The 22,588-nt window shown below is 43.2% G+C and overlaps 1 protein-coding gene across 7 annotated transcripts in view; it reads right to left on the bottom strand.

Annotated features, from left to right (window-relative positions):
- Positions 1 to 269: 269 nt before the first annotated feature.
- TMEM150A (transmembrane protein 150A) overlaps positions 270 to 22,588 on the bottom strand; it is a 67,337-nt gene continuing 45,018 nt past the window's right edge. For all 7 annotated transcript variants that reach the window (XM_069214353.1, XM_069214359.1, XM_069214355.1 and 4 more), the window contains one exon: positions 270 to 9,256. In XM_069214353.1, the coding sequence (XP_069070454.1) occupies positions 9,015 to 9,256 (242 nt within the window). In that variant the 3' untranslated portion in view covers positions 270 to 9,014. The remainder of the gene's footprint in view (positions 9,257 to 22,588) is intronic.

Genomic DNA, 22,588 nt, shown 5'->3' with positions numbered 1-22,588 from the left:
GGGTCATATGTATAGATCCCTCAAGGTTTTCCCAAAGAACTAACTGTTGAAATAAAGAAAATATTGAATATGAGTAGGAAAACATTTGAGAGGATTTTATCTGTAACTTTTTGTCACGATGGCCTATTTACAAAAGCAATATACCATTGTGTCAGCTAGAATCTTCAGTTTGCGGGGATATGTAAGTTTGTAGTTTCTCCAAGAACCTAAGGTACCCAGAGCCACCAAGTGAGCTGCACCCTACAATATTCTGAAATGGGCAAAAGATGTGGAGTTTTTTTCAATATAGTTTTATTGCCATTTTCAAATTGAACTGTTGATACATTTAAACAATAAAAGGAGATAAACAAAAAGAAGAAAAATAAAGAAAAAGGCAGGTGCCTGCAGGCAAAATAACACAGGTTAACATATAAGCCCAAACACAGTCAATTGTAAATAATATGTTGAATGAAGCAATACAGGAAATACATGAATGTGGAATTTTGTTGAACACCAATATGGCAGCCCTTGGTGCTGCTCCGGCCTGGGGGCGTGGTATTGACCTCCTGTCTCCAAGAAAAGCCACAGTACACCCACATCATCCTCAATCCCCAATCACTCTGGCACTAGGCTACAAACTGTCACTCAGTAGGTGCCTCACCCACCCTAACCTCAGCAGGAGTGGTAAGGGACTGTAAGGTCAGCACAGGGCCTGGTGAAGGCGTCGAAGTGTGTGTCCCATCAGACAAAAACATCCCCTAGGCGTCCAGCTTTGGGCAAGCCACCAGCATTGCATTCCAGGAGGGCAAAATCAGGACCCTCTGCACTTCTCTGCCCTCCTCCTGCGCACAGCCTCTTTCTCAAAGTTTGCCCATCTAGTCAATTTCCTATTCCTTTTTTCCAGATCAGGTCCAGTGGCAGACTTCCAGCTCATTGTTGGTTGCCGCCTGGCAAATATTAGTGCCAAACCTTTGAAACTGTCCTTCGCCTTTCAGGCCACACTACGCTCATGTAAACCCAGTAGGCAAAGCTGTGGGGAGAAATTAAACTGATAGCTCTGTTAAAAACGTGCAGTACCATGGCACAATGTGGGGGCAAAATCAGATAAGCCCACAACACATGAGAAAACCCCCGCCTACGTAGCAGGCAGCTGGGACACTGATTAAATTGCCCAAGGGGAACATAGCATGAATATGCAGATGGGTGAGTTAAGCTTAGAGCAAGAAATAAAACTGAATGAGTTTAAACCTGGTGTTTCGGGATACCTTGGGGGTAAACACCAGGATTTTCTTCCAGGCAGAGTCATTTAGAGCAGGTCCCACATCAGCATCTCAGCGGAGGCGCAGCTGTGATAGGTCCATCTGGGCCCCTTTAATAGGGCACAATACGATGGAGTGATCGCCCTCGTCGTTCCTGTGATAAGCACAGGTATTGAAGGCATTCATGCTCGGGGCACAACAGAGCATGCCTTCCACAAAGCACAGATCTTGCCCAACAGTGCGCCATGACACAAGATATGGAGTTTAAGAGCAGTGGTTATTTGTACATCTCTGAATTTGTGGGTACCCTTGCTGGGATGCGATTTAGAGAGTATTTTTTTTTATGTGCTCTTCCTTACACAGTGGCCTTCATTTGGAAGGCCCAAATGCAGCAAAACCCATTTGATAATAACAAATGTTCTACTATTCGATGCTCCCATATGTCTTCTGATAAAAATGGTATGTCACTTGTAGAGGTAGCCCTAGTGCCCACAACAGGAAACGGGCCAAAACACAACATGGACGCATTACGTTTTTCCACTGAAAACCAACCATTTTTCCATTGTGAGCCACTGTGGATTTTGGGCCCTAGCTGAGCTGGCACATAAGGAAACCTAGCAAATCTGTACATTTGTTTTTAAAAGTAGAGACTTAGGGGAATCTGGGGTGGGGTGACTTCCAAGTGGTTTTACCCAGAATCCCTTGCAAACCTCAAACTGTGACTAAAAAAAATACATAGTCCTCACATTTCTGTGAAGAAAAGTTCTGGAATCTCCAGGAAGCCACACACGTCCTTCCACCAAGCATTCCGCCTGATAAAAATTGCACTTTTTTTGTATGGAGGCATGCCTCATGCCCGCTACAGGAAACAGCCCAAAATGCATCATGGATACATCACATTTTCCCACTCAAAACAGACCCATTTTTTGCAAAGTGGATAGCTGTGGATTTTGGGCTATACTTCAGCCAGCACCAATGGAATCATTGCAAAACTTGCATATTTTTAAAAACTAGACACCTGGGGCAATCCAGGGTGGGGTGACTTGCAAACGGACAAAAAAATACATGTTCCTCACATTTCTGTGATGGAACGTTCTGGAATCTGCAGCGACCCACAAACTTTCTTCCACCCAGCATTTCCCTGTTTCCTGATAAAAATGGTACCTCACTTGTGTGGACAGGCCGAGTGCCCACAACAGGAAACGGTCCAAAATGCAACAATGGCACATCACATTTTTGCACTCAAAACTGACCCTTTTTTTGTGAAGTGCCGAGTAAAGAGAGGGTGCACAGAGACAGCGCTGCACCTCCTGCACCCAAGGGATCCAAAGATGACTGCTTATTTTTGGAAAAGAGCTCCATTTGTACCAGCACTGTAGAATTAACTCCAAAGTCTAGTTGGTTAGCCTCCTGTTAAGCTTCAGGACCACCAAAAGCTAAGGAAACCTGCACACCTCAGGTTAGCCCAGCTGCTGAGGAACACCTGAACACCGTTGGGCGCTGAAGTGCCTGCTGGCAGACAGAGTCCTGACCTTCCTGAGGTGTGCCCATGTCCGTGGGACCCTAAGTCTAAGTGTATCCAGTTCCCAGAAATAATATATTGGTTCATCTTAGGCAACCACTGAGACTGCTGTAACTAGACCAGTTGACAAGTAGCAACTGGACCTGCACTGCACTCCCCTAATGCAATGTGGGAGACAGCGTCCTAAGGCCGGAGATGACCTCTGACGCTTGTGGATACCAGGGTCGCCCCAGGAGCGCCAAACACATTTCTTAAGTATCCTCCAACCCCAGCATCAGGACCACTTCTTGGCTGGAAGGTGGTAAAGGAGGAAAGTGCACGGAGGACCCTGAGACTGCAGGGCCTGACCGGTAACCGACTCCCTGGACCTAAGTGGTCCCTGTGACTTGCTCGCAACCAATCGTGGCCCACCCAAGAGAAGAGAAGTGGCTGTTCTAGCCAGTGGGCTACAAACAGCAACCACTTACAATGATTTACTGCATTTACTAAAGGCAAACTAGTCATTAACCTACCCTTGAAAATTCAGATCTCCGGTTTCCCTTCAACAGATTTTTTGTTGTGTTGGTGTTAATTTTAAGGTAAAAATGCCTTCTAGTTTTCTAAATTGTTGTAGGATTATTATCCTGTGTTTCTTTCTTCCTTACTGTTTCAGTACTTCTAAATGCTTTACACGTTTTGCTTTGATTAAACCCAGCTTCTCTGTGCTAACCAGGGCGGATCTAAATGTTTCATTAAAGAAACATAAGTGGACCTGATAAAGATTGGGACATTATTACATGGTGAGGTCTCACAACCACACCACATAATAACCCACTTTCCTACACTGACGTTTTAGAAAACTTCATCAAGATTGTAATTTCCACTGTCTTTCAATTGCTATTGGTATTTCTACAAAGGTAAGACAGTCTAGCCTTTTGTGTTTCCAGAGTGGAGGAGATGCTAAGGTTCTGAGTGGTGGAATCGCTGAGGAGACAGAAAGCTTGAGAATGGTATGGAGGAGGAAGGCATACTCTAGTCAAACAAGGAGATAAGGCAAAGTTCTATCCTCTTCCTACTCCCCCAAGGAGTGCCCCATACAAACACACACATGCACGCCATGGCCGATCAAACCCTCCATCCTGTAACTCATGGATTCCCTTTCAGCTGGGCTTCTCATACATTACCCTTGAAAACCGGGCCAGAAAAGAAGTGCAGAAACAGCCAGAGTGTGGGACTGCCGAAGACAGAGTGGGGGTATGTGACAGCATGCTACCATTCCAGTAGCCAAGGAAAGCAGAGGGTTGATTGGGAATGAATAAAGTTAATGTTTGTTTCAGACAGTGGGGGTGGTGTGTATGTATGTAGTATTAGTATGTGAATGTGTTTAAATGTTTTCTGTACATATGTATGCACATATACAATATTGTGTATGTGGCTGGTTTCATGTACATCGATCAAAGAAAAATTTAGCAACTGGCAACCCATTCCTGTGTGAGGGAACACCAAATGTATATGGTGCACCCAATAGGAGTTCATCTCTATCATAAGTGATGATTCTTAGCATAACAATAGTGAATTATGGTATGTGTTAGGCATCCTTAGACTAATCATGGCATAAAGACACCAATCTTTGCCATGTTGTGAGTATGCTTGTCCTAGTTGTGATCATCCATCACATAATTGTAGCTGTCCTTAAAATAACAATGTTCAAGGCTGATGGTTCTTAGCGTTATGGTAGACAGCCATGGCACAATTGTGTCCCTGGCAAATGGGTGGGGGGGGAGGGTCTCCTTGGCATACTGCAGGCATATCTGGATTATGGTTCACATCAGTGGCATATGGTGATAATACCTGAACAGGTGAAGTAAAATCTGTTGATGAGATACATTCGCACTAGGGAAATCTGAAGCAGACGTTTGGACACCATGATTAAAACTGATTTTTGAGAGAAAACAAAAAGTGCTTTTTTCGGGAAATAACCAACACTTGAGTGTGCTAACCCAATATGGGAAGTGCATATTTGATAGAAAAACATGTATAATGATAAACTGATGTTATGTTTCAAAATGAAATGATTAAAACTCCAAAACATTCAATGCATTTAACATTTAGTAATTCCTTTGTGCCAGTCACACTGTCTGCAGTAGCTGTTATTTCATTTTAAATCGATAATGCTTTTCCTGACATTGCTTTCAGTAAGTTTCTTATGAATCGGAGTGGACCGTGTTCTGCTACAGTATATATGTCGTCCAGCCAAAATATTTGATCCAGAATACCAAATACCGCAGTATCACAAAGGTAAAGTACTTATAGGCAAGTTTACATTCTTAACTCCACATGTGTTTACCTTGAATGTGTCTTCAAGGTGTGTAAATGTGGAGTGAATAGTACATCTTTATTTATCTTTATATATGAACTTTCATGATATAGTATCAGCCAATATTCTGGATAAGACATTTAGGCATGATGATATTTTGTCACTCAATATTCCGAAATACATAATTGTGTAGCCACTTATGTGATTGGATTTGATGTGGTAACTATTGAAACAATGGTCACTGATAGACGTGAGTAGCTCTGCCCTATTTTTATTGATCAGAAGTAGCTCTTGTTATAGAAAAGGCTGGGGACCTATAGTTAAAGACTGACATAGCACGTGCAGACAGATTAGGACAGTCCAGTCCAAAATTTAGAAAGTTCAAAGACTGGCCAACAAGAAAGGTCACCCAAAGCACAAAGGCAGCACATTTTGTTTGAATTTTTTTATTGAAGTTTTTCTTTGAAAAACAACACTGAAATGTGATTTGGCAAGTTAGGGGTGCCTAAGGAGCACCCGGGCACCAAAAGCCAGCTGAAAGCATCATTTGGTTTGGCACCCAGTGAGAATGGATAAATAAAAACGTATCCCCCTCCAAAAATAAAACATTCCAATTTGAAAACTGTAAAATTAAGAGCAGCTTGTGAAAATTAAAGAGGGGGGTAGAGGTCATTCGGTCAGTTGTGTGCAGTCAGAAAGGGGTCAGAATAACAGAACATCCGTCCCCACATACATGTAAGAGAGACAAAGCCTGGTGCCACCTCTTTCTTCAGATAACTGACTACTCCGGGGCACATTCCCAGCCTTCCTACTGAAACAGACTTCAGACTAAACCTGCTCACCCTTCACATGCCAACACTGTCTGGGAAAGGACCTGCTTGAAGACCACGGCCAAAGGATGGTGGCCCCCTATTAATAAGTAAAGTAGTTCTTGGCAAAGTGTATAACAACCTGCATGCCACAGGAAGGGTGACACCGGACCGGGTGTGTGCCTGTGTGTGCGGGGTTGGGGCACTGTTTGGTAAGTAGGTGTTGCTGATCAGAACCAATGGGGCTACTGGCATCATACAGAATTGTCTATTCTTTGAGATAAAGGTGAGAGAACTTTAAAGGAATGTTTGATTTGCAATCTCATGTAAGAACACAACCCTCCTAAAATTATACGACCATTGACGCTGCCCGATGCCTGAATATTCCACTACACTGTAGCAAAACTCCCTACACCTTTCATCTACTCGCCCCATCCCGCCACTCTTACCACGCAAAACATTATTCAGCCCTTCTCCGCTAGGATTATTCTCACTAAAAAATATTATGAAGAATGTAACCATAACTAATCAGAGGGTCACATAATAAAGCAGCTAACCTGATGCACTAATGGAGAGACTGCTTCAAGTGTTCAACGATACCCTACAAGATGGTGTAACTGTACAAACACCTGTCTGAGATAGTTACAAACTACAGTGTATCCGTATTCTTAATCTGTAAATGGATTTGTGGCAATGTTTCAATGATTAAAGATGCAGTTAAGGAATTTGTTGTGAAGGTTTATAAATCACCAGCTTCCTGCAGCAGCAATTATCAACATTCAAACTATTTTACTATGCTCCAAAAGCTGTGCCTGACCTGCCTCATTACACACTTCTTTTTGTTACTAGGAGTTTTCTAAAACGCTATGCCGTTCATAAAATCAGCAAAATAAGAAACATGGAACGAGCAGAGTAGCAGCATTCTATAAAGGGTTATCAAATATACAATTATTCAATAAAAGGCCCATTTGAAAAGGCATTTTTTTTATTCCAGAATGTCAACCAGTTCTCTATACAGAAAATATCCAGCAGCTAGGACTTTGTGCAACTCAAATAGTGAGTGGTCAGCTGAAAGCTATTTTTTCTGAAGAGGTTGTTGTTTTCAGTTTCTGAACTAAGAATTCCGTCAGCCTGATATGTTAACAAACAGCGCAGGGTTGTGAGACAGCTCAGTCTCCACGTAACTGTTGAGTCACTACTAAACCCTCACAAATGTCAAGAAGTTAGGCCAGACACTTGCAACGCCCATTTGACATTTCATGCCCGGATCCTACCATGTCTGCACGTGCAATGATGGAGCTTCTCTGCATTTCCCTGTGACCTGGCAGTTTGAATCCACACTCGGAAATGATACCTAGTGGTGCTGAGGCACATCCACTAGTTCCTATGACTACACCCAAAGGAAGGAGGGGGCTCTGCTGGCATTGACTGCTTCGTAAAATGCATCCTCTGTCTGCTTCGAGTACATATCACTCGTGTCAGATTAATTAAGGGTTGAGGCCCTGATGTATGAAAAGGCTTTACCATTCTGTGTCTATGGGAAAATGCACTGATACATAAGCTCCCAAATCACAAGCTAAAAAAAAAAAAAAAAACATCTTCCGCTCCTCTCTTGCAGCAGGGCCAAGGTAGCTGGGTGTACACATTTCATAAAATGCATCCTTTATTTGCCTTGTGGGATGTCCAAGTATTCTTAATTAAATGAAACTAAGGACCAGTTCATAATCTCATAAGTCCATCTGGTACTCTTTTACAGCTTAAACATTAATATGATAGATTCAAGTACCCATATCGCTACAAAGAAAATCTGGACCATCACCTCTCTACTGTATTAAGTTTCTTTTGACATCAGATGTACCTTGTAACAAAGAACGTTGAAAAAACTGCTTAAAATCACAGCAGCTCTGTTATGTGCCTTGCAGCTGCTATCCTCTTTTGTTGAAGGTTCGGTTTCCTTTTCATATTATATTCCTTTGAAGTTCCTTCAACATCATTAGTTGATAAGGAACAATTATGAAACATCTACTCAGTTTTACCACTGCACTTCAAATTTAAAACATGTGGGAAATTTAAAACAAGGGACAATCAACCTAATTTCCCTAGACAGTCACAGAACTCTAGTGAGATGCATTGTTGCTTATAGTGGCAATACCTTTATCCTATGTAGAGTGACCATTTATACAGCAAGGACGACAAACAGAAGTGTCTCTATGTGCTTACAGAAAGGGTAACTGCATGACCAACTCTTTCCCTTATTTGCTGTTCAGAAGGGATGTCAGTGACTGCAGCCACTTAGTGAATAGAGCCCCCTAATGCAGTTTGGGATGTACGACACTGTGTAATAAAAATAGTTTCTATCAGTATATTCTTCAATCTCAACAGTTTATATGCTTTACAGTCATGACTGGGACACCCTGAAAAATAAATGGCACATGTATATATTACTTTTAAATTATTTTACAGCATCTGCTTCCATTCTGCACATAAAAACTGGCAGTATTTCTAACTGTTAAAAATGGTTGGCAAGACATCCCCAAAATTTTTTTTTGTTTTTTTTCCCCATAGCGAGGAACGGGATTCTACGCCTGTTTTCGAGATCACCAGGAGGCAAAATTTCTTTCTGGGATATGTTTACGAATGCTCCTGTGAATTCTACAAGTCACTGTAAAGCACCACCACCTGAGATGGACAGCCTAGGATTCTTAGATCCTGAAGAATATGAAGACCTACAGGCCACATAAGAACACTCCTGGGTAATAATAAAAAAAATACACAATAAGGAGCATATCCACCTACCCCAGTCACGAGCATTTCCAGCAAAGTAGTTTTTTAAAGTTGTGTACAAAACTGAAATTATGAACACTGACCAAAAGGTGTCACCCGAGCCATGTGGCAAACTAGTGACCATTTCGTACGGCGATATAAATATATATATAATATTTGCTGTTTACATTATACAAAAGACAAGTCAGTGTGTAGAAAGTGAGTAAGTGAGTTGTGTCTGTCAGCCCTCTCATATGTATAGAATATAGGTTTTTCGCACTAATACTTTTCTTCTTTAAAAAAAAAAAAAAAAGCCACTAAAAATCTATGTATGGTCCTGCCTGGGGGAGGTGGCCCCCAGTGAGGTCACCCCTCCCAGTCCGCCGTCATATCATGGCAATGCTCTCTGGGTTACAGTTCAGATGCGTAGACGTGCTGCTGCTGGTGGGAGACTTGCAACCGCGTGCACCAGAGAGCTGGATGGCAGCAATCATGGTGCCACCTGACACTTCGCCAAACTCATAGGTGAAGGTACCATAGAAAACCAGGATGTCGATAACGAAGACCCACTCGCAGATGGCGGCAAGGTGCTGCAGCAGCGAGCTCTCATGGATGAAGAAGATCCCGCCTAGAGCAAAAGGTTAAGGAAAAGTTTTGAAAAAAAGACAGTGACACATTTAGTTTCAATGTCCTGAATCAGGTGGGGCAGACAGGCTCAACACTGTGGTATCGCAAAAAAAAAAAAAGTTTACGTTAGCAATGCATTACCATCATCAATCATGGCCTGTCCTTTTTCCTCTACATGCTGTCGCAAAAGCTTTTTGAAAGGTCTCGGACCACAGCCATTTTATGTACAGCATGTCCCACAATGCACTAATTAATCATTCTGGAAAAATGGAGGACTATATATGGCATTCCATGAAAATACTATATATTTTTAAATACTTACAGGGGCTTTCTGTCAGCCCTCTTTATCCACTGGTCTGCTGAAGTGTAATTTTCACTTGCTTCCAATCAGAGGATACAGCATAGGGAACAGTGTCAGCCCACTTCAGCCACTGGTTTACCCTGCTGAGTGACAGCATTCTGCTCTTGCACAATGTGCACATCTGCACAATAAGTAGTTCCCTTCACTGCCAGGGACTACTGATGATATGTGTGTTTTTATCTTAAAATATATATAAGTAGTGTCTTTTATACGGTGCTGGTTTTAAAAGAGGGACGGCAACACCCTCAACGCGGCTACTGGGCCTCTGGTGTGTTGTGTGCGTTCCTACAAAAAGCCATTTGCAAACCCTAGAGGTCAAAGCCAACGCCAAACCTTCTGTCCTTCGAGTAATTTTTAGGTTGAGCGCGCAAGCGCTTTTTGACCTGTTGTAAGTATTCTGTGGGCCTTTAACCATGCCCATCACTTTTAGTCATTTGTGGGCTTGCCTTTAAAAAAATCCCCTGATGTCATTGGTAAATACTTTACATTTGTCCTGCTTTGGGGCGGTTTTGTTATGCCCTGCAGACTAACCCTGTTAGGTGGATTAGTGGTGATATACTTCACCGTGAGCAAACTATTTTTTATTTTTTTTGTATTTCCCCTTCGTGTTCCATGGCACTCACAGCACAGAACACCGAGAACTCCATCGGTGGTATTGAAGCACTGGTCACATTGCTCACACTGTTGCCCAATCAGAGTCATTTCTTTTGGCTCTACCCTTCAAACTCCACAGCCTTAAAAACACTTGTAATTGATAAATGCTTTACGTAAAGAACACAGAAATCCTCAAAGCAGCTCTCCCATCACAGCCGGAGAGCTGATACTACAATATTCACTGCTCTCGGTAAACTTGCACCATAATGCTTTGCAAGCCATTACTTTTAGAAAACATTTTTGCTCGTAACACAGCCTGTGGTCGTCCTAGAGCAATGTGACCACCACCAAAACATTACTGACAATGTGCTATTTCTGACCACATCATCTCTGGTCCCCCACACTAGGTTAGTGAGAACCCCAAAATAATGTCCCCTCCGACAATTGTGTCTTTTTAAGCTCTCTCATGGCTGGAAGATTTGTTTTACAGCTGGGAGTAGTTTGTGTTTTGAGTGCCTTGTTTGTAATATCATTGTAGTAGGCATGTTCGCTCAGAAAATATGTAAGGCACTAGGCTCTCTAGGGGCTAAATTGAAAATGTCACTTACCCAGTGTACATCTGTTCGTGGCATCAGTCGCTGAGATTCACATGGTCTGCATAGCTCGCCATCTGGTATTGGGTCGGAGTGTTACAAGTTGTTTTTCTTCGAAGAAGTGTTTTCGAGTGACTGGACCGAGTGGCTCCTCCTTCTGTGCTCATTGCGCATGGGCGTCGACTCCATCTTCGATTGTTTTCCCCGCAGAGGGTGAGGTAGGAGTTGTACTATAGTAATAGTGCCCGCGCAATGAAATGTGTAAGTATGTACCTATTAAAGGTTTAAATAATATATATACAAATGTACAAAATTGAAGGTAACTTCTGAACTGCTACAGGCTTCCGGGGAGGTGGGTGGGCCCATGTGAATCTCAGCGACTGATGCCACGAACAGATGTACACTGGGTAAGTGACATTTTCAGTTCGATGGCATCTGTCGCTGTAGATACACATGGTCTGCATAGACTAGTAAGCAGTTATTTCCCCATAAGCGGTGGATTAGCCTGTAGGAGTAGAAGTTGTCTGAAATAGAGTTCTTAATACAGCTTGACCTACTGCGGCTTGTTGTGCGGATAGCACATCTATACAGTAGTGTTTGGTGAATGTGTGAGGCGTAGACCATGTGGCTGCCTTACATATTTCATGCATTGGGATGTTTCCTAAAAAGGCCATTGAAGCACCTTTTTTCCTGGTTGAATGTGCCCTGGGAGTAATGGGCAGTTGTCTTTTTGCTTTAAGGTAGCAGATTTGGATGCATTTAACAATCCATCTGGCTATACCTTGTTTTGATATTGGGTTACCTGCATGAGGTTTTTGGAATGCAATAAATAGCTGTTTAGTCTTTCTGATGTTCTTTGTTCTGTCAATGTAGTACATTAATGCTCTTTTGACATCTAATGTATGTAGTGCTCTTTCAGCCACAGAATCTGGCTGTGGGAAAAAAACAGGTAGTTCTACCGTTTGATTTAGATGGAACGGTGAAATAACTTTTGGTAAACTTTTTGGATTAGGTCGTAGGACGACCTTATTTTTCTGTATTTGTATAAAAGGTTCCTGTGTTGTGAACGCTTGAATTTCACTTACTCTTCTCAGAGATGTAATGGCGATGAGAAAGGCAACTTTCCAGGTTAGGAATTGTATTCCGCAAGAGTGCATGGGTTCGAAAGGTGGGCCCATGAGTCTTGTTAGGACCACGTTTAGGTTCCATGAAGGAACAGGTGGTGTTCTTGGTGGTATAATTCTTTTAAGACCTTCTATGAATGCTTTGATGACTGGTATCCTATACAAGGAAGTTGAATAGGTAGTCTGCAGGTATGCAGATATTGCTGCAAGGTGTATTTTAATAGAAGAGAAGGCTAGCCTTGCTTTTTGTAAATGGAGCAAGTAATTTACTATATGTTTTGGAGTTGCGTCTAGTGGTTGTATCGGATTATGATGGCAGTAACAAACAAATCTTTTCCACTTACTTGCGTAGCAGTGTCTAGTGGATGGCCTTCTGGCCTGCTTTATGACCTCCATACACTCTTGGCTAAGTTGTAAGTGTCCGAATTCTAGGATTTCAGGAGCCAGATTGCTAGATTCAGCGATGCTGGATCTGGGTGTCTGATCTGTTGGTTGTGTTGCGTTAACAGATCTGGTTTGTTCGGCAGTTTGATGTGGGGTACTACAGAAAGATCTAGCAGTGTTGTGTACCAGGGTTGTCTTGCCCACGTTGGTGCTATTAAAATGAGTTTGAGTTTGTTTTGACTCAATTTGTTCACTAGATAAGGGAGGAGAGGGAGAGGAGGAAAAGCGTAAGCAAATATTCCTGACCAGTTCATCCATAGGGCATTGCCTTGGGATTGCTTGTGTGGGTATCTGGACGCGAAGTTTTGGCATTTTGCGTTCTCTTTTGTTGCAAATAAGTCTATCTGAGGTGTTCCCCAGAGTGTGAAGTAGGTGTTCAGAATTTGTGGGTGGATTTCCCATTCGTGGACTTGTTGGTGATCTCGAGAGAGATTGTCTGCCAGTTGATTCTGGATCCCTGGAATAAACTGTGCTATGAGGCGAATTTGATGGTGGATTGCCCACTTCCATATGTTTTGAGCTAATAAGCTTAACTGCGTTGAATGTGTCCCTCCTTGTTTGTTTAGATAATACATTGTTGTCATGTTGTCTGTTTTGACAAGGATGTATTTGTGGGTTATGATTGGTTGGAAAGCTTTTAGTGCTTGAAAAACTGCTAATAATTCTAGATGATTTATATGCAGTTTTGTTTGATGTATGTTCCATTGTCCTCTTATGGTGTGTTGATTGAGATGTGCTCCCCACCCTGTCATGGAAGCATCTGTTGTTATTACGTACTGTGGCACTGGGTCTTGGAAAGGCCGCCCTTTGTTTAAATTTATACTGTTCCACCATAGAAGCGAGAGGTAAGTTTGGCGGTCTATTAACACCAGATCTAGAAGGTGACCCTGTGCTTGAGACCACTGTGAGGCTAGGCATTGTTGTAAGGGCCTCATGTGCAGTCTTGCGTTTGGGACAATGGCTATGCATGAGGACATCATGCCTAGGAGCTGTAGTATTGTTCTTGCTTGTATTGTTTGATTTGGAGACATGTGTTGAATGACTCTGTTGAAATTGTGAATTCTTTGTGGAGTTGGCGTTGCTACTCCTTTTGTCGTGTCTATTATGGCTCCTAGATATTGCTGTACTTTGCTTGGCTGAATGTTGGATTTTGCAAAGTTGACGGTGAACCCTAGTTTGTAGAGGGTTTGTATGACTTGATTTGTGTGGTTTGAGCATTGTGTGAGCGAACTGGTTTTGATTAGCCAGTCGTCTAGATACGGGAATACATGTATTTGCTGCCTTCTGATGTGTGCAGCGACTACTGCTAGGCATTTTGTGAATACCCTTGGAGCGGTTGTTAAACCGAAAGGCAATACTTTGAATTGGTAATGTATTCCTTTGAATACAAACCTTAGATATTTTCTGTGTGATTGATGTATTGGTATATGGAAATATGCGTCTTTGAGGTCTAGGGTTGTCATGTAGTTGTGTTTTTTGAGCAATGGTAACACTTCTTGTAGTGTGACCATGTGAAAGTGGTCCGATTTGATGAATGTGTTTACTACTCTGAGGTCCAGAATTGGTCTCAGTGTTTTGTCCTTTTTTGGTATCAAGAAGTACAGTGAATAAACTCCTGTGTTTATTTGTGTGCTTGGTACTAATTCTATTGCATTTTTTTGCAGTAGTGCTTGAACTTCTATCTCTAGAAGCTGTGAATGGTGTTTTGATAAATTTTGTGATTTTGGTGGTATGTCTGGAGGGAATTGCAGGAATTCTATGCAATAACCATGTTGGATAATTGCTAGGACCCATGTGTCTGTAGTTATTTCCTCCCATGCTTCGTAATATTGACCTATCCTTCCCCCCACTGGTGTTGTGTGGGGGGGGTGAGTGACGTGTGAGTCACTGCTTGTTGGTAGTGGTTTTGGGGCTTTGAAATCTTCCTCTATTCCTAGGGAATTGCCCTCCTCTATTCTGGCCCCGAAAGCCTCCCCTGTACTGTCCCTGGTAGGTGGACGGTGCGGACTGTGAGGTACTGGCTTGTGTGGCCTGACCCCGAAACCCTCCTCTAAAAGGTGTTTTGCGGAAGGTGGTATAAGATCCTCTGCTCTGCGGGGAGTAGAGTGCGCCCATGGCCTTGGCAGTGTCAGTGTCCTTTTTGAGCTTTTCTATGGCTGTGTCGACCTCCGGACCGAACAGCATTTTTTCGTTTACTGGCATGTTAAGTACTGCCTGCTGAATTTCCGGCTTGAATCCAGACGTTCTGAGCCATGCGTGCCTACGGATGGTAACCGACGTATTAATGGTCCTTGCGGCTGTGTCTGCTGCATCCATAGAGGAGCGTATTTGATTGTTGGAAATGTTTTGACCCTCTTCAACAACCTGTTTTGCTCTTTTTTGTAGATCTTTTGGGAGATGTTCAATGAGATGCTGCATCTCATCCCAGTGGGCTCTGTCGTATCGCGCTAGCAGCGCTTGTGAGTTTGCGATGCGCCACTGGTTTGCTGCCTGGACAGCGACCCTCTTCCCGGCTGCATCAAACTTTCTGCTTTCTTTATCTGGGGGAGGTGCATCCCCAGAAGTGTGTGAATTTGCCCGTTTTCTGGCAGCCCCTACCACCACAGAATCTGGTGGCAGCTGAGAGGTGATGAATACAGGGTCCGTAGGAGGCGCCTTATACTTTTTGTCCACTCTAGGCGTTACTGCCCTGCTTTTGACTGGCTCTTTGAAGATCTCCTTTGCATGGCGAAGCATGCCTGGGAGCATAGGCAGGCTTTGGTAGGAGCTGTGGGTGGAGGAGAGGGTGTTAAATAAAAAGTCATCCTCTACTTGTTCAGAGTGTAGTTCCACATTATGGAACTGAGCTGCTCTAGCCACCACTTGTGAATAGGCTGTGCTGTCCTCAGGTGGTGATGGCCTAGTTGGGTATGTGTCTGGGCTATTATCAGACACTGGTGCATCGTACAAGTCCCACGCGTCTTGATCTTGGTCGTCGTGGCTCATGGCGGTGTGAGCTGGCGAATGTGACGGGGTGTAAGTTGGTGAAGCCGGAGTTACAGGTGGAGGCGAGGGAGGAGGTGTTACCGTCTTTGCTGTTTGTGGCTGAGGAGCCTCTCGTGCTACAAACTGAAGTGTTCTCTTTCTTTTGACAGGTGGAAGGGTACTGATCTTCCCTGTCCCCTGCTGAATAAAGATACGCTTCTGCGTGTGATCCACTTCAGTGGATTGCAGTTCCTGTTCGAATCTGTGTCTTTTCATTTGTGAAGACATAGAAAGTTCTTCAGTATAGGAGCCTGAAACTGGGTCTGTTGGTGCTTTTTTCGGCTCCGAAAACCCTGTTGTTTGTTTTTTCGGCTCCGCGGTAACCTTCCTCTTCTTTTGTGCCGAAAAATCTTGGCCTCTATGATCTTCGGCGCCACTGTCTCGGCGTCGATCCGTGTCGACACCGAACTCTCGGTGTCGATGCTTCTCTTTAGCACTCTCTCGGTCCCGAGGAGGCTGCGTGCTGGTGTCTCGACCGGAGTCGGACGATCTCGACACTGAATGGGCCTTTTTCGGTGCCGATTGTTGGTCACCGTGAATTTGGGTTGAGCCATGGCCGGTTGGCAGTGGCGTCCCCTGGGCCTTTTTGCCTTTTTTAATTTCTGATCTCGACGTCTTACTCACTGTTTTTGTATGGTCGAGTTCGTCGGAGTCTGAATCCTGGATGGAAAAGGATTCCTCCTGTTCCTCTTCTGTCTCGAACTGTCGATGCTCTTTTGGCGTGGACGCCATCTGCAGTCTTCTCGCTCGACGGTCGCGCAGAGTTTTTCGGGACCGGAACGCCCGACAGGCCTCACAGGATTCTTCGCTGTGCTCGGGTGACAGGCACAGGTTACAGACCGAGTGTTGGTCCGTATAAGGATATTTGTTGTGGCATTCAGGGCAGAATCGAAACGGGGTCCGTTCCATCGGCGTTGTTCTCCACGCGGTCGGGCCGACTAGGCCCCGACGGTGTGCCGAAATCTACCCCGAAGGGCACCGAAGCGCTTCGATGTTCAATGCGTTGTCGTATGTGTTTATCTCGAACCGGATCGCAACGATACCGTCGAAAATCTTCCGTTTTCAGCTATCTTTCCGTTCCGAAACTCGGAGCGACAGGAACACGTCCGAACCCGATGGTGGAAAGAAAACAATCGAAGATGGAGTCGACGCCCATGCGCAATGAGCACAGAAGGAGGAGCCACTCGGTCCAGTGACTCGAAAACACTTCTTCGAAGAAAAACAACTTGTAACACTCCGACCCAACACCAGATGGCGAGCTATGCAGACCATGTGTATCTACAGCGACAGATGCCATCGAACATATGGTTACAGTGCATTACTTTCTGCCATTTTCTTTTCATGTGGTTATGCCCTCTAGGGGCTAACTATATGGTTACATGACCATGTTTCTTACAAATGCTGCTTTGATTGTGGTGTCCTCTAGGGGCTGTTCTGAGCATTACAGTCCAATTACAAACGTTTATTTCTTATAAAGGTTTCAATTGGATTTACATGATAATTGTATGTGTTTTATTAATATCTCCTTATTACAGTTATGACCATGATTCAGGCCAACTTAACATCCTTACTACACCATGACTCTTTGAAAACTCTTGATAAGTTTGGGTGCCCCTTCTAGTTTATTTCTCTTGTTACTCCTCCATGGCTGTCTTGTGTCTTTTTTGGGGTAACTGTGTTAGCCAGCCAGCAACTCTGATGGTGGGGTGGTGAAAGTGGTATTCTATTGGAGTTAGCATGGCAGATTTAAATTAGGATGCTAAATGGCAATATTTTCATGTTTGGCTGCAGATAGAGGAAGAAGGTAAATGGAAGGGCTTTAGTTATATGCGGGGCCCCTAGAATTATGTGGATGGAAAAGAGACCAAATTATGAGGCAGGGTTGACCAATTTATGTGGTAAGAAAAGTCCAGTTATACATTTACAAAACCAATAGCTCTAAATCAAGCAAATGCAAGACCTATTGCATTGAAAATGCTTGTTTTATTTTTTGCAGGTTAGGTTGCCTCACATACTTGTTGTCGATCATTTTTCCTTAAGACTTTCCAGCCCTGGCATCGGAGTTTCCTTTACTTGTGACCACCACCACTTTCCTTTAACCCCAGGCAAGAAAAGCAAAGCTCAAGAGAAATAGTTCCACATTCATATTTATGAGGGATTGTTATAGGTTGGGAAGGGTCACCGTCTTGATGTGCTGGGTCTTTTCCACAAATTAACCCATTGCTTTGTTCGAAGGAGGCAGGGCTCAGCTAAATGCCCTCATAAGAAACAGAAGAAGATTGAATACCTGGGCCCTAGAACAGGTGAGCGAGCATTTTCCATGGGGAGTCGTTGCATTTGGGCACAGCATATGTAGCATATTGTTTTATCATGTAGAAACATCTAACAGTACAAGCCACCATTCCATATTACCCAAACTGTGGACAGGAGGCAGATGCTTAGAAGGATTCAATTGACCTTTATGTAGCATCATTAGGTATCCAGAACTAATCCATGATCTTTTCTTCTTTATAAGTAACTGCCCTTTACGCAAACTATATTATATGCCAGAAAAATATGTTATTTATAAAACTAGTAAATACGCTGTTTTAAATCGATATTAAATGTAGGTAATCTCCAAGGGGCCAAACCACAGCAAGTGCCACTGACACAGTGTCCCTACTACTAGTTGGCATTCAGTTTATGGCTTCATAGATGTGGCGGTCGAGCAACAGAGGATACCAGAGACTTTAGAGTTCTCTATTGCTAGATGTTCTATGCAGTTGAACAACAATAGATGCCAGACATTACGTATCTGCTGGTTTTGCTGAATTAATCATCTAACTGCACCATTCAAAGACCATGATTAGGCTAAATGCTTCGCTCTGGGAAACACGTGAGCAGTCATATATTTTTTCTTACCATACAACCACTTCCAGTCACATATTATTGCAACGTCCTCTGGGGCACATCTCAGAAGAAGTGCTCTGGCATTTTAATGGCGTTAAAAAACAGGCAGCGCTCCCACTTCTGGGCTTCCATTCAGAGGTTCAGATGTACCCACACACCATCAGCATCTGGGTATATGCACATGCAGAGATGGGCACCAAATGTACTGGGTAGCTCCTACAAAATCCTTCATATGGCAGTCACAGACTTGCAATTTAACACAGTTGGAATAGGTGGCCACCAACTGAAAGCATTAGTTGATTGTTTGGATGATACAGTGTTTCCCTAACTGAGACGGACCAGGAGAGCAACTATAGGGGCCGCATCACAGACAATCCTCTGGGCACCTGCTACACCACTGGTAGCCCTGTTATAGTCCTCGAAGAGCTGAACAAAATGAGTGAAAAGCTTCTCTGGTTCCCTTTCAAGATTCCTAACTGCCTCCTTGGGTTCAGAGCTAATAATGCACCATGTTCTGTTCAGTGCCATCACTTAAATAACAAGACAGTCGACAAAGCAGAGGGATGGTACTCCCAAGTCCATTTTGGCCTTTCATTCTTTCCTCAGTCAATGTATGGACTTTTTTAAAATCACAGCATACCAGGCAGTTCCACAAGGAATGCACTGTTCACATACTACAACTGTCATTTGTGGAGCTGCGGTTCCGGTCCTTCATTCTATTTAATTAAGAAAACTTCTGCCGTTAGGTAGGCGATGATGAGATTAGGGCGAGGATGGACAGTGTATTTGTATATTCACTGGAGAAAAAAAAAAGTTTACAGGGACGTTATAGTTAGGTTCTGGATTTATTTGTACATAACCATAGATATTCAGCAGTTAGAGTTAGTAATTTTCAAGTAACTATAACTTGCGCCCTAAGGTAACTATAACTTACACTAGGAATGGGGTCCCGTGCTCCTCCTCCTTAACTAAAGGCCCTAATGCCCCCAGGACCTGGCCCACCCAGGGGCTGATTAAACGAAAAGGGAAGGAGACTGGCCTTTTAAAAACAAAAAACAAACAAAAACAAAATTGCGTGGATACGAGGATTTTCTGACTTCTTTTCAGGGTATCCCTACCCTTGCCCCTTCTGTTTACTGGGAAGATGGCTGCCAACACTTCCTTGTTGAAGTATTGGCTGCCAATCAGATATTTGCAAGGGGATAGAAGGATCCGGGCCCCTAGATAGCTATATTTTTTAAAGTCTAATTTTTCAAAAACTACTGAACGGATTTACACCAAATGACAAAAAGTGTGCTTTCTGGACCCAGTGCTAGCTTTCTGCCAAATTTGGTGTTAATCCATTCAGCTGTTTAGGCTGTACTTGTGTTCAAAATTGTGAAAAATCCCATTGACACAGAATGGAGGAAAACTGTTTTGAGAACCCCCCTCCCCTTTCTCAGCCCCCACTTGATAGATCACCCCAAAACTTTCCATGTCCCTTACCCAGTGTACATCAGTTTGAGGCATGTAGTGCTGCAGATTTACATGCTTTGCTTAAGTCAGCCATCTAGTGTTGGGCTCGAAGTGTTACAAGTTGTTTTTCTTCTAAGAAACATTTTCGAGTCATGAGATCGAGTGACTCCTCCGCTCAGTGATACTGCACATGGGCATCGAGTCCTTTGTTAGATTGTGTTCCTGCAGGAGGGTGAAGTAAGGAGTGAAGAAATGTATTTGTGTATATATTAGTACGAAAAGAAGATGTCAATGCAATGTATATACATATTTACATAAAGATAGTACTACAACGGCTACAGGCTTCTGGAGAGGAGGGAGGGCGCATGCGAATCTGCAGCACAACATGCCATGAACAGATATACAGTGTAAGTAACATTTTCCGTTCGATGGCATGTGTAGCTCCAAAAACACATGCTCTGCATAGACTGAAAAGCATAATACATGAGAACTCTTTTGAGATTAAGAGTGTGGACAGGTCTTTCAGCAACTGAATCTGGCTGTGGAAAGAAGATTTGGCAATTCCACTGACTAACTGATGTGAAATGGTGAAACCACTTTGGGTAGGAATTTTGGATTTGTCCTAATTACTATTTTGGTTTTGTGAATTTGGAAGAAAGGTTCTTCTAAAGTGAATGCTTGAATTTCACTAACTCTCCTTAAGGAAGTAATTGCTACCAGGAAAGCAACTTTCCATGAGAGAAATTGAAGAGCGCAAGAATGCGTGGGTTCAAATGGTGGACCCATAAGCCTTGTGAGCACAATGTTAAGATTCCAGGCAGGAGCTAGTGGAGCTCTAAGTGGAATAACTCTTTTAAGGCCTTCCATAAAAGCTTTCGTGGCAGGTATTCTAAACAGAGAAGTATGCTGTCTGTTTTGGAAGTAGGCTGATATTGCTGTTAAATTAATTTTAATAGATGGATATGTAAGATTTGCTTTGTGCAAGTAAAGCAAATAACATACAATACCCTGTATTGATGCTTTAAGTGGATCAATGTTTTTGGTTGGACAGTAATATACAAAATGTTTCCATTTAGCTGCATAGCACTACCTGGTTGTAGGTTTACAAGCTTCCATTAGAATGTCCATACACTCTGATGGAAGCTGTAGATATCCAAACTCTATGACCTCAGGAGCCAAATCGCCAGGTTGAGCATACTGAGATTGGGATGCTTGATTTGACCTTTGTTTTGAGTCAATAGGTCTGGTCTGTTTGGGAGCTTGTGATGTGGTACTACAGATAGATCCAATGGTGTTGTGTACCAGTGTTGACGTGCCCACTTGGGAGCTATGAGTATCATAGTGAGGGAAGTGTGACGGATCTTGTTGACCAGAAATGGAATTAGTGAGAGAGTAGGTGAATGAGATTGTGAATTGCCCACTTCCAAATTGTCTGTGCTAGAAGGGACAATTGGGATGTGTGGATGTCCCCCTGGTTTTGCAGATAATACATTGTTGTCATGTTGTCTGTCCTTATTAACACTGTCTTGTGAGTGATGTGTGGCTCGAATGCTCTGAGTGCTAAGAACACTGCTAGCAAGTGGTAAGTCTGCTGGATTGAGTCCCATTCTCCTTGTATAGTAAGATTGTCGAGATGGGCTCCCCAACCTGTCACTGATGCATCAGTGGTGATTATGGTCTGTGGCACAGGGTCCTGAAATGGCCGTCCTCTTGATAAGTTGGTGTGATTCCACCATTGCAGAGAGTTTCAAGTCTGGTGGCCCAACAACAATAGATTGTGAAGTTGACCCTGTGCCTGAGACCATTGTTGTAAAAGACACTGTTGTAGGGGTCCCATGTTTAGATGTGCGTTGAGCACTATTGATATGCAGGATGCCATCATTCCCAATATTTTCATAATAAACCTTACTGTGTAAGTTTGATTGTATGGTAGCTGAGATATGACTGTGAAACACTTGAATTCTTTGTTGGTTTGGGTAAGCTAATGCTGACTGAGTGTTCAGAATTGCTCCCAGATATGGTTGTATTTGCGCTGGCTGAAGGTGAGATTTCTGGTAATTGATTGTGAACCCTAGGCTGTGTAGGGTATCAATTGTGTATTGTGTGTATTGTTGACAGATTTGAATGGTGCTGGCTATTATGAACCAGTCGTCCAGATAGGGCCGACTGGTATATATTGTCTTCTGAGATATGCTGTAACCACTGCTAGGCATTTGGTAAATACCCTTGGTGCTGTTGTTACTCCAAAGGGTAGCATTTTGAAATCTGTAGTGCTTGCATTCTATCACAAACCTTAAGTATTTGCAGTGTGCTGGATGTATGGGAATATGGAAGTAAGCATCTTTTAGATCTAATGCTATCATGTAGTCTTGTTTTTGTAGTAAAGGAATGACATCTGAAAGAGTAACCATGTAGAAATGCTCGGAGAGAACGTATTGATTCAGGGGTATGAGATTGAGGATTGGTCTGAGAGTGCCATCCTTCTCTGGTATGAGGAAGTATAGAGAATATACTAATGTCCCTTGTTGAGTTATAGGTACTATTGAACCTTTGAGTAGAAGTGATTGTACCTGTTTTAGCAGAAGGAGGTGTTCTGGAAAAAGTCTGTATGAGCGAGGGGGAATATTTGGTGGAGTGGAGATGAGTTCTAGGCAATAACCATTATAGATAATTGACAGTACCCATTGATCTGATGTAATGTTGTGCCATTGATGGTAGAAATGTTGCAGTCTTTCTCCCACAGGATGTGTGCTGTGTGGGGATGCTGAGAAAGTCACTGCTTTGATGAGGTGGAGGCACCTCTTGTCGCTGTGGATTTCCCCCTACCTCTAAAGTTGTGTACTCTATAG

The sequence above is a fragment of the Pleurodeles waltl genome, chromosome 11 (genome assembly GCF_031143425.1).
Source record: "Pleurodeles waltl isolate 20211129_DDA chromosome 11, aPleWal1.hap1.20221129, whole genome shotgun sequence".
Taxonomy (NCBI): domain Eukaryota; kingdom Metazoa; phylum Chordata; class Amphibia; order Caudata; family Salamandridae; genus Pleurodeles; species Pleurodeles waltl.
The sequence above is the reverse complement of the archived record's forward strand: the minus strand, read 5'-3'. Positions and strand labels throughout refer to the sequence as shown.